The sequence below is a fragment of the Engystomops pustulosus genome, chromosome 11 (assembly GCF_040894005.1).
Source record: "Engystomops pustulosus chromosome 11, aEngPut4.maternal, whole genome shotgun sequence".
Lineage (NCBI taxonomy): Eukaryota > Metazoa > Chordata > Amphibia > Anura > Leptodactylidae > Engystomops > Engystomops pustulosus.
This window is the reverse complement of record NC_092421.1, coordinates 31,209,486-31,225,051: the sequence shown is the minus strand read 5'-3', so window position 1 is coordinate 31,225,051 and position 15,566 is coordinate 31,209,486. Positions and strand designations below refer to the sequence as shown.

The 15,566-nt window shown below is 44.0% G+C and overlaps 1 protein-coding gene across 1 annotated transcript; it reads left to right on the top strand.

Annotated features, from left to right (window-relative positions):
- The first annotated feature begins 369 nt into the window (after positions 1 to 369).
- On the top strand, positions 370 to 14,407 carry LOC140106250 (beta-microseminoprotein-like). Its single transcript, XM_072130533.1, has 4 exons — positions 370 to 525; positions 2,188 to 2,317; positions 4,219 to 4,321; positions 14,097 to 14,407. The coding sequence occupies exons 1-4, from the start codon at positions 523 to 525 to the stop codon at positions 14,224 to 14,226; spliced, it is 366 nt and encodes a 121-aa protein (XP_071986634.1). The 5' UTR covers positions 370 to 522; the 3' UTR covers positions 14,227 to 14,407.
- Positions 14,408 to 15,566: the final 1,159 nt, after the last annotated feature.

Below are 15,566 nucleotides of genomic sequence, written 5' to 3'. Positions count from 1 at the left end.
ACTTGCACTATTTTTGATAAATGAGGACCAATGGTCACTAATAGGGATGAACTGACCCAATTTGGTTCAGAGTTGAACCTGAAAGGACTGGTAACACCTGTGACTGATGCTGCCAGCAGCTTTGTCAGTGGCATTTAAAGGGTTAACAACAGCACTTGGTGCCAGCAGGTTTATCATGCTCTATGAGGGTTGATCAGTTTATAATTAAAGCCAAAAATACATCTTCTACTACTAAATAAACATTTCATTTGTCATGCAGAAAAAGACAGTGGCAGTTATGGAAGGATGGCAGCAACAAGCCATATCATACAGACATTTACTGTGGCGTCTTCTAGAACTTTCTGTACATATTTCCTATTCTTTTACAATGCCTCCACTCCGCCAATAAAGTATCCGACAGCTTCCGAGCTGTGTTTGCTTTAAACTGTTGAAAAAAGTCACATGGCCACCAGCCAGTATATAAATTACTGAGATGGCAATAATATCTGGGCATTGAGCTTGACAGTAATACGGGAAGCAGCAATGGTAAGTCTCATCTGATGCTTTATTATCAGAATATGGGACTAGAGATGATTTATTTTTCACTATACAAGTGGTCCCCTACTTAAGAACACTCGACTTACATACGACCCCTAGTTACAAATGGACCTCTGGATGTTGGTAATTTACTGTGCTTTAGTCCTAGGCTACAATAATCAGCTGTAACAGATATCACAGGTGTCTGTAATGAAGCTTTAGTGTTAATCCTGGTTCTTATAACAACCCAACATTTTTAAAATCCAATTGACCAAAAATATTTTGACTGGGGTTACAATTATAAAGTATACAGTTCCGACTTACATACAAGTTCAACTTAAAAACAAACCTACAGAACCTATCCTGTACGTAACCCCGGGCTGCCTGAAGTAAACAAGCAGGATTGTATATTAAAATCCAAAAGTCTTTACAGATCATGTATGGTAGGTGAAGACCAAGCCTTACTCATGGCATTTTCCACTATACAGACAGTCCCCGGGTTACGTACAAGATAGGTTCTGTAGGTTTGTTCTTAAGTTGAATTTGTATGTAATTCGGAACTGTATATGTTATCATTATAACCCCAGCAAAAAATTTTCTCTCCGTGACATATGGATTTTATAAATTTTCGGTTGTCATAAGATCCACGATTAACAAATAATCTTAACTGCAGGCACCCTTGATAAATCTTACAGCTGATCATTGTAGCCTAGGGCTAAAGTACAGTTAATTACCAACACCCAGAGAGCCGTTTGTAACTAGAGGTCGTCTGTATGTTGGGTGTTCATTAGTCGCAGACCACCTGTAAATGTAGATCTATTCCACCATGAAAAAAGTACAGCAAAATTCACGGTGAGTGTAAAACATTGCTATATTTTTAGTCTTGCTGGAATGAATCTACATTTATTTGGAGTGCTGCTTTATTTATCATTGTGTTTTTTTGGGAGAGGGGCACAAAAGTGCAACATTTTCACCCACACAGCAATGTTCCTTGTGACCACATTTTCCAGTGTTTCATCTGATTTATCTTTTAAATCTAAATGTTGACATTTTAAAAAGTTGCTATTTTTTGTTGGAATAAGATGAAAAGGGGTTGCTCAAAAACTTGTAACTCTCTATGCCTTTTGTGCGACTTTTTAAAAAAATAAGTTACAAAGAAACAGCAGACGCAGGGGACAGATTTTTTACTTTTTAAAAGTGGCAGGTTTCAGATGAAAATACGGAGCACCAGGTCAGGGTGAGCTGGTGCCGGAGCTTATTTTTGTCAGTGTTTTAAACCGCTGTATTGTGGTTTAAAAGACTTTTTAAACTTTATCGCCGGCGCAGGGAAGTACACGATCGGCGCTTACCATGCGCGCGACCGTGCGAGCGGCTACATAGGAAGTGAAGGAGAGCCGCGCACATGGTAAGCGCCGAGCGCGTACCTCCCTGCGCCGGCTATAAAGTTTAAAAAGTCTTTTAAACCACAATACAGCGGTTTAAAACACTGACAAAAATAAGCTCCGGCACCAGCTCACCCTGAGCTGGTGCTCGGTATTCCCATCTGAAACCTGCCACTTCAAGTGGTAGGTTTCCTTTAAGATAAATCGAAAAAAGCACCCACCCCCACCCAAAAAACAGACAGGCACAGATTTCCAGAGTCAAGGTAAAGATCCTTTCTGATTCTTACAGGCTTACTTACTCCATATTCTGGTGGCTGTGACTATGATATCTTTATGCCATGGTCAGTGTGTGACAGAGATGAATGGGAAAATGGGTCATGAAGTCCATAACCAGAAAATATATCCTCTACCCAAAGACGGTGAGTCGTGAAATATTATATATTAATAAATTAAAAACATTACTGTTATGTGTTTTATGCTTTACTAGTATGGTTAAATTATGGATCCCACCCGTTATAGAACAAAAACCAAACAAACACACAGCAGAAATATGATGTTACTTGTTAACCCCTGAATTACTGATTACATAAGGTAATAATACTCTATTTCTATTCAATCAATGAATAAGAAGACCGTATATACCATACAACTCCATACATATGTAGAATACAGTATGATTGCAAAGTAATTATACAGACATCCATAAAAATGAAATACCAAACACATAGCCATGCAAAAGCAAGTACAGAAAATGTCAACAATGCAGACCACAGGAGGGAGGGTAATCGAAACCCAGAAATGTGTTTTGCCTTAGTTTAATTTCCAGAGGATTTCTTTTATGTGCCATGCTCAAACCCAACTGGAGAAATTCAACAGCAGCAGTGCATGTGGGATTATAAAAGTTGATCAAAGAGTCACTGCTTTTGTAATTTTTCCTTATTCCCATGACTTTTCATGGAAAATTTAATTTAACAACCAGGTAGTACATTTTTTTTTCCTGCTGAAAAACAAGCCCTCATATATACATAGAAATTGATAGTTCAGACTTTCAGAATGGACAAGATGTACAGTGTTAAGGGGTTAAAATTCTGACATTTTATGTAACTATTTTTACATATGATTGTTCGTTATTATTACTATTTTTACATACCCATATCTTTCGGAATATAAAGTACACAAAAAATCCTTTGATTTTCTCAGAAATCAAAGGTGTGCCTTATAGTCCAGTGCGCCTTATATATGAACCGTACTTACAGACAACAGCTGCCTTGAACTGTGCACAGGTCTGCCACCCGCTAGACATTTATCCTTATAATCCGGTACACATTATAATCCAGTGCACCTTATATATGTACCTAGATGTTTTGGCAGGCATTTATTGATGGTGCGCCTTATAATCTGGTGCACCTTATAGTCCGAAAAATACGGTATGTTTGTAAATTTATTTTTGTTTTGCTTAATAAATCTTGATTGAACCATAATAATTCAGACAACTTTCAATATGGCACCTGAGAGGGGTAAAAAATCCATAAAAGGTACAAGTATGGTTGCTATAAATCTGAATTTAACATTTCAAAAAATATGCCTTTTTCCCTTCTAAAATTAAAGTGATTCCAAAGTAATAGCAATAATAAAATGGATAATTCTGCATGGCATGCAACAAATTCTACTCACATTGCCGGTAAAAATGGTATTAACTTAGTTATTGATTTTGTATTATAACTTTAGCTGACAACACCTGTAAAATATGTGGACTGTGATGTATGTTGGAATGGAGATCCCAAAAATTTCTGATTTTTGTACATAAATACATTACTCCTAAGAATTAATATATATTCCTAGATCACAGGCTACCTGCATACTGTAACAACTATTATAGTGTAGCTGTAAACAGGCTGTCCGGCAAACAGGGACTCTTTACACCATATATCACTATGATGCAAGGACTCCCGTCCACTGTAATGTGTTCAGTCGGTGAGATCTGACATTACATAGGTGCATTTCCACAGAACATGTTTGCACACTATAATGTACTGTTATTTATCCCATCTCTGATATTTTCTCCATATTAAATGTAATGAATAATTCATGGTGTACAGGCACAATATATACTGTAATATATAATCTTCTATATGCTGAATGCACACAGGTCACACAACAGAAAAGTCATGTTTACAGCCAATGACACTCTGGGGGAGATTTATCAGAAGTGTCTGAGAGCAGAACTGTTCTAGTGGCAACCAATCAGAGCTCAGCTGATGGGCAACTAAAAGTTGAACCTTCCGATTAATCTCCCCCGTCGTTCTTCATTTTGTTTTAGGTTGCACAAAGGACGGAAAGTCGTATCAAGTGGGTGACAGCTGGCCATCAGATGACTGCTGCTTCTGCACTTGTTATCATTATGGAGTAACCTGCTGTCCTAAGTAGGTCTTTAACTTCTTCACTTTATATATTTTGTCAACACCAATAACACAATTTGTATGGTGTCCTTCCCACCAGTTATACGAAAACTATAAAAACTATTCATAATTGTTGTGTCCCATCTGTAATATATTAGGTAGGATTATTACATTACCTACCTACCTAATCATCTATCTATGTATGTATGTCTATATATATCTGTCTGTCTGTCTACCTGTCTATTTGTCTCTTTCTCTCTCTAAATTTATTTATTATTTATTTAGGGGGAGATTTATCTGAAGTGACTAAGAGCAGAACTGCTCCAGTTGTCCATGGCAACCAGTAAAGGCTCAGCTTTTATTTTCCCACAGCTGTTGATGAAATGAAAGCTGAGCTCTGATTGGTTTTCATGGGCAACTAGAACAGTTTTATCTCTGATAAATCTCCCCCTCATGGTCCATATTACTTCACATAACATTGCCTACAGTAACCAATCAAATCTGAGAGCTCATATTACTGATCTTTGGCAAGACAGAAGCTGAGCTGTGATTGGTTTATATCTGCCATAGCAGGCAGTAGGCAATGGCTCCTGTAGATAGTGGTTAATAAGTGTATTTTAAAAAGTATGGGGTGAAAATTTCAGCTCAAAACCGAGTCTTTGATGGTTTCTTTGTCACAGGGAGCAGCTGTGCAAAATTAGTTGATTGTAAATGCAACGGTGCTAGAGATGAGCGAGCACTAAAATGCTCGGGTACTCGTTATTCGAGACGAACTTTTCCCGATGCTCGAGTGCTCATCTCGAATAACGAGCCCCATTGAAGTCAATGGGAGACTCGAGCATTTTTCAAGGGGACCAAGGATCTGCACAGGGAAGCTTGGCCAAGCACCTGGGAACCTCAGAAAAGGATGAAAACACCACGGAAATGGACAGGAAATAGCAGGGGCAGCATGCATGGATGCCTCTGAGGCTGCTTAATCGCACCATTATGCCAAAACTATGGGCAACAGCATGGCAATGGCAGAGTGACCGAATGAGGCTAGATAGCATCTAAAACATCCAATAATTGAACCTGACACTATAGGGGACTATGCAGAGGCAGCGGCAGCAGCGGCAGGCTAGAGAGCGTCTTGGCAACATACCCCAAATGGACTCAGGCTTAAAACCAATGGGTGGCAGAGAGGAACCAAAGGAGGTGAGCAAGAAGCGCTCAAATAATATCGGTAAATGATAAAAGTTTGCCAGTATATTTTGTGGATTACACAGCAGGGTGGCGACAAAGTTAACAAGTTTGATGAGGAAGCCATGAAAACAACCCAAAATTCTGCCTGACACAGCTCGTTTGATAAGGGGACCATGTATGGAGGCAGTGAACTAGTAGTAGATTAAAGGTGCTGCAGTTAAAACTATGTTAGTTGGATCTTGGGATGGAGCTGGCGCTCCGCTGCCAGGCGAGCTTTCGCCAATCCAAGCCCCTGTCTCTAGGCTACTCCCCAAACAGCACTTCTAAGAACCTTTTGTATAAGATCAAGTGTAGTAGCGTTCTTATAAGTTTAGGATATGGCGGGTGAGGAGAATGTAAACAGATGCGCAAGAAGCGCTGAAATAATATTGGTAAATGATAAAAGTTTGCCAGTATATTTTGTGGATTACACAGCAGGGTGGCGACAAAGTTAACAAGTTTGATGTGGAAGCCATGAAAACAACCGAAAATTCTGCCTGACACAGCTCGTTTGATAAGGGGACCATGTATGGAGGCAGTGAACTAGTAGTAGATTAAAGGTGCTGCAGTTAAAACTATGTTAGTTGGATCTTGGGATGGAGCTGGCGCTCCGCTGCCAGGCGAGCTTTCGCCAATCCAAGCCCCTGTCTCTAGGCTACTCCCCAAACAGCACTTCTAAGAACCTTTTGTATAAGATCAAGTGTAGTAGCGTTCTTATAAGTTTGGGTTCTGGCGGGTGAGGGGAATGTAAACAGATGCGCAAGAAGCGCTGAAATAATATTGGTAAATGATAAAAGTTTGCCAGTATATTTTGTGGATTACACAGCAGGGTGGCGACAAAGTTAACATGGAAGCCATGAAAACAATCCAAAATTCTGCCTGACACAGCTCGTTTGATAAGGGGACCATGTATGGAGGCAGCTATATGGACTACTTTTGGAGGCAGCTATGGCGATGACGTGTGGAGGTAGCAATGGAGACAACGTGTGAAGGCAGCTAAAAAGACGACGTGTGGAGGCTGCTATGGAGACAATTTAATTTGGATAGTGCCTGTATGTGGCAGTCCAAAAAAGTTTTCAAACCAGAGGAGCAGGTAGCTGGTCCTCCAGAAAAATTACATAGATTGAGTGCCTGTATGTGGCAGTCCAAAAAAGTTTTCAAACCAGAGGAGCAGGTAGCTGGTCCTCCAGAAAAATTACATAGATTGAGTGCCTGTATGTGGCACTCCCAAAAATTGTTTAAAACAGAGGACAGGGTAGTTGGCCCTCCAGAAAAATTAAATACATAGAGTACTATAGCCAGAGCCAGTTGGCCCTGGCAAAAAAATAGCCAGTTTCCTCTGCTTTAGTGTACAAAGAGGAGGAGAAGGAGGACAATGAGGAGGAGGAGTGCATACATTATTCAGGTTCAGCTTCTTTCACCTGGTGGAGAATGGAAATGCGGAGAAATCCAGGCTTTATTCATCTTGATAAGCGTCAGCCTGTCAGCGCTGTCAGTCGACAGGCGTGTACGCTTATCGGTGATGATGCCACCAGCTGCACTGAAAACCCGCTCGGACAACACGCTAGCGGCAGGGCAGGCAAGAACCTCCAAGGCGTACAGCGCCAGTTCGTGCCACATGTCCAGCTTTGAAACCCAGTAGTTGTAGGGAGCTGTGTGATCATTTAGGACGATGGTATGGTCAGCTACGTACTCCCTCACCATCTTTCTGTAAAGATCAGCCCTACTCTGCCGAGACTGGGGACAGGTGACAGTGTCTTGCTGGGGTGACAGAAAACTGGCAAAGGCCTTGTAAAGCGTACCCCTGCCAGTGCTGGACAAGCTGCCTGGTCGCCTACTCTCCCTCGCTACTTGTCCCGCAGAAGTACGCCCTCTGCCGCTAGCGCTGTCAGAAGGGAAATACTGTTTCAGCTTGTGCACCAGGGCCTGCTGGTATTCATGCATTCTCACACTCCTTTCCTCTCCAGGGATGAGAGTGGAAAGATTTTGCTTGTACCGTGGGTCCAGGAGAGTGAATACCCAGTAATCGGTGCTGGAATAAATTCTTTGAACGCGAGGGTCACGGGATAGGCAGCTTAGCATGAAATCTGCCATATGCGCCAGAGTCCCAACGCGCAAGAATTCACTCCCCTCACTGGCCTGACTGTCCATTTCCTCCTCCTCCAACTCCTCTTCTTCTGCCCATACACGCTGAACAGTGAAGGACTGAACAATGGTCCCCTCTTCTGTCTTGCCAACATTCTCCTCCTCTTCCTCCTCATCCTCCTCCACCTCCTCCGATATGCGCTGAGAAACAGACCTAAGGGTGCTTTGGCTATCAACAAGGGAATCTTCTTCCCCCGTCTCTTGTGACGAGCGCAAAGCTTCCGACTTCATGCTGACCAGAGAGTTTTTCAACAGGCCAAGCAGCGGGATGGTGAGGCTGATGATGGCGGCATCACCACTGACCATCTGTGTTGACTCCTCAAAGTTACTCAGCACCTGACAGATATCAGACATCCACGTCCACTCCTCATTGTAGACTTGAGGAAGCTGACTGACCTGACTACCAGTTCTGGTGGAAGTTGACATCTGGCAGTCTACAATCGCTCTGCGCTGCTGGTAAACTCTGGATAACATGGTTAGTGTTGAATTCCACCTCGTGGGCACGTCGCACAACAGTCGGTGAGCGGGCAGTTGGAGGCGGCGCTGCGCTGCGCTGCCCTGAGAGTGGCAGCATCTGTGCTGGACTTCCTGAAATGCGCACAGATGCGGCGCACCTTCATGAGCAAATCAGACAGATTGGGGTATGTCTTGAGGAAACGCTGAACTATGAGATTTAACACATGGGCCAGGCATGGCACATGTGTCAGTCTGCCGAGTTGCAGAGCTGCCACCAGGTTACGGCCGTTGTCACACACAACCATGCCTGGCTTCAGGTTCAGCTGTGCCAGCCACAGATCAGTCTGTGCTGTGATGCCCTGTAATAACTCTTGGGCGGTGTGCCTTTTATCGCCTAGGCTCAGCAGTTTGAGCACCGCCTGCTGTCGCTTAGCGATGGCACTGCTGCTGTGCATAGAGCTACCGACTGATGGCGCCATGCCCACGGATGGTAATTCAGAGGAGGAGGTGGAGGAGGGGTGGGAGGAGGAGGAGGCATAGTAGGCCTTTGAGACCTGGACCGAGGTAGGCCCCGCAATCCTCGGCGTCGGCAGTATATGACCAGCCCCAGGGTCAGACTCGGTCCCAGCCTCCACCAAGTTAACCCAATGTGCCGTCAGCGATATATAGTGGCCCTGCCCGGCAGCACTCGTCCACGTGTCCGTGGTCAGGTGGACCTTGTCAGAAACGGCGTTGGTCAGGGCACGGAGGATGTTCTCTGACACGTGCTTGTGCAGGGTTGGGACGGCACATCGGGAAAAGTAGTGGCGGCTGGGGACCGAATACCGAGGGGCGGCCGCCACCATGAGGTTTCGAAAGGCCTCGGTCTCTACCAGCCTATAGGGCAGCATCTCCAGGCAACTTGGAGATGTGGACGTTGAGGGCTTGGGCGTGTGGGTGGGTTGCGCTATACCTCCTTTTGCGCTCCAGCGTCTGGGGTATGGAGAGCTGAACGCTGGTGGATGCTGTGGGGGATCGTGGAGGCGAAGATGGGGTTTTCGCACGGGAGGTGTTTGGGCCGGGGTCCTGGGCAGGGGGCTGACTAGCAGATGACACAGGGGAAGGAGCAGTGGTGTGCCCGGCCGGAGGTGAACGGGCTTGGTGCCATTGAGTGAGGTGTTTAGCATTCAGATGCCTGCGCATACTGGTGGTAGTTAAGCTAGTAGTGGTGGAACCCCTGCTGATCCTGGTTTGGCAAAGGTTGCACACCACAGTCCGTCGGTCATCCGGTGTTTCTTTAAAGAACCTCCAGACTTCTGAAAATCTAGCCCTCGCCACGGGAGCTTGACTACGGGCAACATTTGGCGCTGATGCACCAGCTCTGGCCCTGCCTCTCCGTCTGGCCCCACCACTGCCTCTTCCAACCTGTTCTGCTATAGGACTCGCCTCCGTCTCAGAAGCACTGTGTTCACCCGGCCTATCAACCCAGCTTGGGTCTGTCACCTCATCATCCTCCGATCCCTCAGTCTGCTCCCCCCTCGGACTTCCTGCCCTGACAACAACTTCACCACTGTCTGACAACTGTGTCTCCTCATCGTCCGACACCTCTTTACACACTTCTTCCACTACGTGAATAATGTCATCATCACCCACAGACTGCGACTGGTGGAAAACCTGGGCATCGGAAAATAGCTCAGCAGCAGCAGGACAAGTGGTTTGTGACTGTGGGAAGGGTCCAGAAAACAGTTCCTCAGAGTATGCCGCTTGCTGGGAGGGGGCAGACTGGGGGGAAGGAGGCTGAGGTGGAGGAGCTGGAGGAGTGCCGATTTCGGTGACATGGGTGGACTGCGTGGAAGACTGACTGGTGGACAAATGGCTAGAAGCATTGTCCGCAATCCACGACATCACCTCTTCGCACTGTTCTGGCCTCAACAGTGCTCTACCACGAGTCCCAGTAACTTGAGACATGATGAACCTAGGGAGTGTACCTCTGCGGCGTTCCCCTGCTCCCCCATCAGCAGGTGGTGTCTCACCCCGCCCAGGACCACGGCCTCTGACCCCTGCAGTAGTTGGACGCCCACGTCCACGCCCTCGTCCTCTACCCCTAGCCCTCGGGTTAAACATTTTCCAAATTAAAGTGTTAATTATTTTTTTTTTGTTTTTTATTTTTTTTAACAAAACGATGCTATCCTATTGCTATGGCTAGTTTCTAACCTACACTGACAGCACACAACTGGATTTTGCGCTTTGCAAGATGAGTTTGAGCTATAAAATGAAATAAAGGTAAAAAAAAAATCAGCAGACTCTGCCTAATTCTACTCAAACCCCTAATAAATTGTCCCACTTTGGTGTTTGAGGTGGATATGCGTGTCACTAAGAGCTAAACACAACGGTCGCAGGTCTCCCAGCAAATTCCTCACAGTATGGTACTAGCTGCACTACTAATGCCAGCAAGCCCAGCCACAAGCAAACAAAAAAAAGGAAAATATAACGCTATTGTAGGCCTTAATAAGCCGTTGGGGTTCTCCTATGGCTATTTTGTAGCCTACAATGAGAGCACACTGCTTTGCAAGATGAGTTTGAGCTATAAAATGAAATAAAGGTAAAAAAAAAAAAAATCAGCAGACTCTGCCTAATTCTACTCAAACCCCTAATAAATTGTCCCACTTCGGTGTTTGAGGTGGATATGCGTGTCACTAAGAGCTAAACACAACGGTCGCAGGTCTCCCAGCAAATTCCTCACAGTATGGTACTAGCTGCACTACTAGTGCCAGCAAGCCCAGCCACAAGCAAAGAAAAAAAAAGGAAAATATAACGCTATTGTAGGCCTAAGTAAGCCGTTGGGGTTCTCCTATGGCTATTTTGTTGCCTACAATGAAAGCACACTACTATGCAAGATGAGTTTGAGTTTAAAATGAAATAAAGATAAAAAAAAAATATTAAATCAGCAGACTCTGCCTAATTCTACTCAAACCCCTAATAAATTGTCCCACTTTGGTGTTTGAGATGGATATGCGTGTCACTAAGAGCTAAACACAATGGTAGCAAGTCCCCCTGCAAATTCCTCACAATATGGTACTAGCTGCACTACCAGTGCCAGCAAGCCCAGCCACAAACAAACAAAAAAAAAAAGTATAACGTTATTGTAGCCCTAAGAAGGGCTGTTGGGTTCTTGTAGAATAACTCCTGCCTAACACTATTCTAATAGAACACCCTAATGCTTTCCCTGACCAGCAGCAGCTCTCTCCCTAGCAGCATCCAGACACAGAATGATCTGAGCAGCGCAGGCAGGGGCTAGTCTATTCCAGGGTCACCTGATCTGGCCAGCCAACCACTGCTATCGACGTGTAAGGGTACCACGTCATGCTGGGTGGAGTGCAGAGTCTCCTGGCTTGTGATTGGCTCTGTTTCTGGCCGCCAAAAAGCAAAACGGCGGGAGATGCCATTTTCTCGAGCGGGCGAAGTATTCGTCCGAGCAACGAGCAGTTTCGAGTACGCTAATGCTCGAACGAGCATCAAGCTCGGACGAGTATGTTCGCTCATCTCTAAACGGTGCATTTAAGCAACAGGAAAGGCTATTCACTGCCTTAAAGGGAACCTATCATCAGATATCAACCTAATAAACTATTACCAGTATGTTGTCACGCAGCAGCTTCCAGGTCAAATTTCCATCATGGCCCAGGTTGGTGTCATTATCTGGAAAATCAACTTTGAAGTGAGATGTAAATCAGGGAGGCGGGAGTTTAACGCCAAAGTGAAGCTTCCCTGCCTCTGGACACCACCTCTTATGTGACATCATGCACCCGACTTCAAGAGACCTGGTCAATGATGTCCCTGGACGCAGGTCCATCAATTACAGTGAATGGGGTATTCTGAAGCAGGGAAAGTTGACCTCAGGGTTAAACTCTTCTCCTCCTTGACTTCACTAAACCGATTTACACCTCACTTCAAAGTAGATTTTCTGTATGATGCCACCACACTTCACCATGAAAGATCCAGAAGCTGCTCATCTGATGATTTATTAGGTCAAATTCTGGTGACAGGTTCTCTTTAAGTGGTTATACATTCCTAAGCCTATGTGTTTTAAAGCTTTATTTTGTGTAAATGTTAATTATCGCTACATAGCCTTTGTGAGCTCTGAGGTTACGGCTACTCCATGCCCTGAGTAGCCTCTGAAGAGACATCACCCTGCAACACAATGGCACAGTCTGCACAGGCGCAGTGGCTCCCAGTGTGTCACCAACTATAGGGTTGATGTAAAAGCGTAGCAGTTCCTGTTCCCCTGCCAGTTTCACTGAGCGTCAGGAGCCATTGCAACGGCAGTGGCTGTGCCGCCGCATTCACAGGTGGCATGGACGATCGGAGGGGGGGCAGCTCTACTGAGGGTACTTGGTGTCAGGGGCGCAACTACAGTGGTAGAAGCCATAGCAGGCACTTTGGTGCCTGTAGTGTCAGGGAGCCCCATCATCAAACCTGACACACTAAGAGTGAAATATGTGCACAATTATAATACAGCATAATATGTATATAACAGATACTGTATGTGATGTATATATACAGTGTATAGTATGTGTATGTGTGTATAAATGCTGTATGTTTGTACATGGCACTATATGTGTGTGTATATGCTCTGTATGTGTGTATAAATGTGTGATTGTAACTTGCATGTGTGAGTATATAAATACAGGCAGTCCCCGGGTTACGTACAAGATAGGGACTGTAGGTTTGTTCTTAAGTTGAATTTGTATGTAAGTCGAAACTGTATATTTTATCATTGTAGTTCCCGACAATTTTTTTTTTTTGCCCCAGTGACAATTGGAGTTTCAATTTTTTTTGCTGTAATAGGACCAAGAATTATCAATAAAGCTTCATTACAGACAATTTTAAGCTGATTATTGCAATCTGGGACTATTTTAAAGCATCCAGAGAGCTTCACCAGAGGTCACAGTGGGCAGAGGGGTCCGTCTGTAACTATGGGTTGTCTGTAAGTCGGGTGTCCTTAAGTAGGGGACCGCCTGTATGTATATTTGTAAGTGGAAGCCTGCTATGGGGCCCTGCCTCTCCTAGTTATGCCACTGCTTGGGCGTGGAGTAGCCTTAGCCCTGGAGTTCACAGAGGCTACTCCACGCCTCCAGTAGCCTCTGAAGGCAATTAGCATCTACACACATAGGCTAGGTTTAGAAGAATAGTAAAAGCTTTATAATGATTAGGCATATTCAGATAATCTACCATCTGGTTCCAGTAAGTGGATTCCTGATGGTTTGTTTGCTTTAAAGTACACTGTCCCATATGCAACCCTCGTTACCTTAGGCTCACAATGGAGCCTCTTTGCACTTTCTCCGGGGCCCCCATGTTATGAAGAAAACAAACTTTTATATCTATTCAAATGCGCCAGAGGTGTTCAGGGTCCGACAAGCGCCTCCTGGCTCCCCTGAAGGCTAGTTAACTCCTTTCCTGGCTGTCTTAATTGATTTTCACCACACCACATAAAGATAGCTTTCATTTATCTTGACTTCTGTATGTTGGATTCCTTGACCCTTTGTATATATTCTGACTATCCGTTGCTTCTTGAATCTGTACTGCATTGTCCTCTTGGTTTTGGCCCCTATTTGTTGACTTCTCCTCTGTGATGTCCAGTCTTTCTCTACAGTGTGCACTCTGGCGCAGGAAGTAAACATCAATTAGTTGTCACCTATTGCTTAGGGTCGGCTGGGCAATTCGGTAGGGAAGGGGGTTTAGCATTAGGGCTCCCTGTTACTGTCTGTCCCTCGAGTGTATCTAAGAAATTCCCTTATAGCAGCATAACAGGTTTCTTAGAAATGGTTTAGCATCATGTAAAAGTATTCTGTTGACTGGTAAATGAATATCTTTGATTTCCCTGGAGCTGATCATTGGCTGCTTCTCTCTATCTTCCCAAAATCCTCTGTGATGATCTTTCTTTACTTTGGCGTCAGAATTATGTGGTTTATCATGAATGTATTACATTACTTTCTTTCAGGTTTGCAAAGCCAATTTTGAAAGATCCAATAAATTGCACAACAGCTCTCAACGAGGAAACATGTAAATATGACGTTAAAAGAAAGGACAACTCCGAAGAAATGTGTGAAGTGGAATCTTGGGTTGCTTAAAGTAATTTCTCTTCTGAGCATTGTGACCTAATATCACAAAAGAATGAATAAATCTCTCTATGCTAAGGTATTAAGCCATCACAGCAAAATATAAATACTTCAATATAAGAGTGTAACAGAATCTACAACTTATATCTACACCTACTAAAATTTTAAAAATAAATAAATATCCAGATTTCAATATGTTTTGAATTTTTTTAAGTGTGCCTCCATGTTTGACATGCAATTATATAAGGTATTTGTTATGAGGAGTTTCCCCAGTGCTACCTAAAAAGGGGCAACATTATTTGAAACAATTAAACTTTACTGATAACAACTGCACAAAAAGTGGCAAGAAAATGTAAGTGAGGTAATAGGCATAATAGATACACATAGCATAAAGGTCCCTCAATTTAAACACTGCCAGTCCAATCTCTGGATCTCTGGAGTTAATCATGTGACGCCCAATCACTGGCCTCATTGGTCCAGGGATTTTCTGTTTGAAAGGGACTGAACGTGCATTTTTCGAATTGCTTTTTTTAAAAATGTTTTTGGTTCTACAGTTTTATTCAGTGTTGCACAGAAATAAAGCACTATACAAGGCATTGAATGTTTCTATTTTGGTGAATTGTAGATGCATTAAAATTTTGTGATGACATGTGCATTCAAATAGTCAACATGAACAAAAAGAACAACCAGAAATGAAAGTGTTTATAAGGTTAAACGATGGCCTGGGTGGCCTGCAATGCACCACACATTCAAGGGGAATCCACATTAGACAAGACAGGGAGCAAGGGGAGGTCAGAGAGATAAGGGAAAGGGAAGGAGGTGGAAGGCCTGGCCCCTACTGTATGCCTAAACGCCGATCCCAGATGGGTTTCTACCTGCTGTGTACCAGTCATTTATGGCAGACGTGGACTAAAATGTAAATCAGCTTTACCAAATTGTGTGGAACTGGTCATATCTACCGTAATCACCAGCCCATAATTCCTTCATATGCCTTTATCTTCGTGGATGTCCACAATCTAGGAATCATATGTCACCTGGCCATGATGAAATTAGGAATTTTTTATAACCACATTTAAAGAAAATCTACCATTAGAAACATGCATGATAAACCAGGGGCACTTACTCCAGGCCCATGGCCTCCTTCAAAAATCAATGTTTAAAATTATGGTAATGAGCCTGAGGTGTTTCCAGAGTTGATGAAGAAGGGTGAGAGCAGGGGTAGATATGTTCTGTTCATCTGCTCAGCCTGTAAATGGGCAGCGCTGATGGGCTTTGGAAACATTTGTCAGAGCCCCCTCAGGGGGGGCCACCTCCTTCTCCTCTCCAGCACACTGCGGTATGCTGTTAAGCTA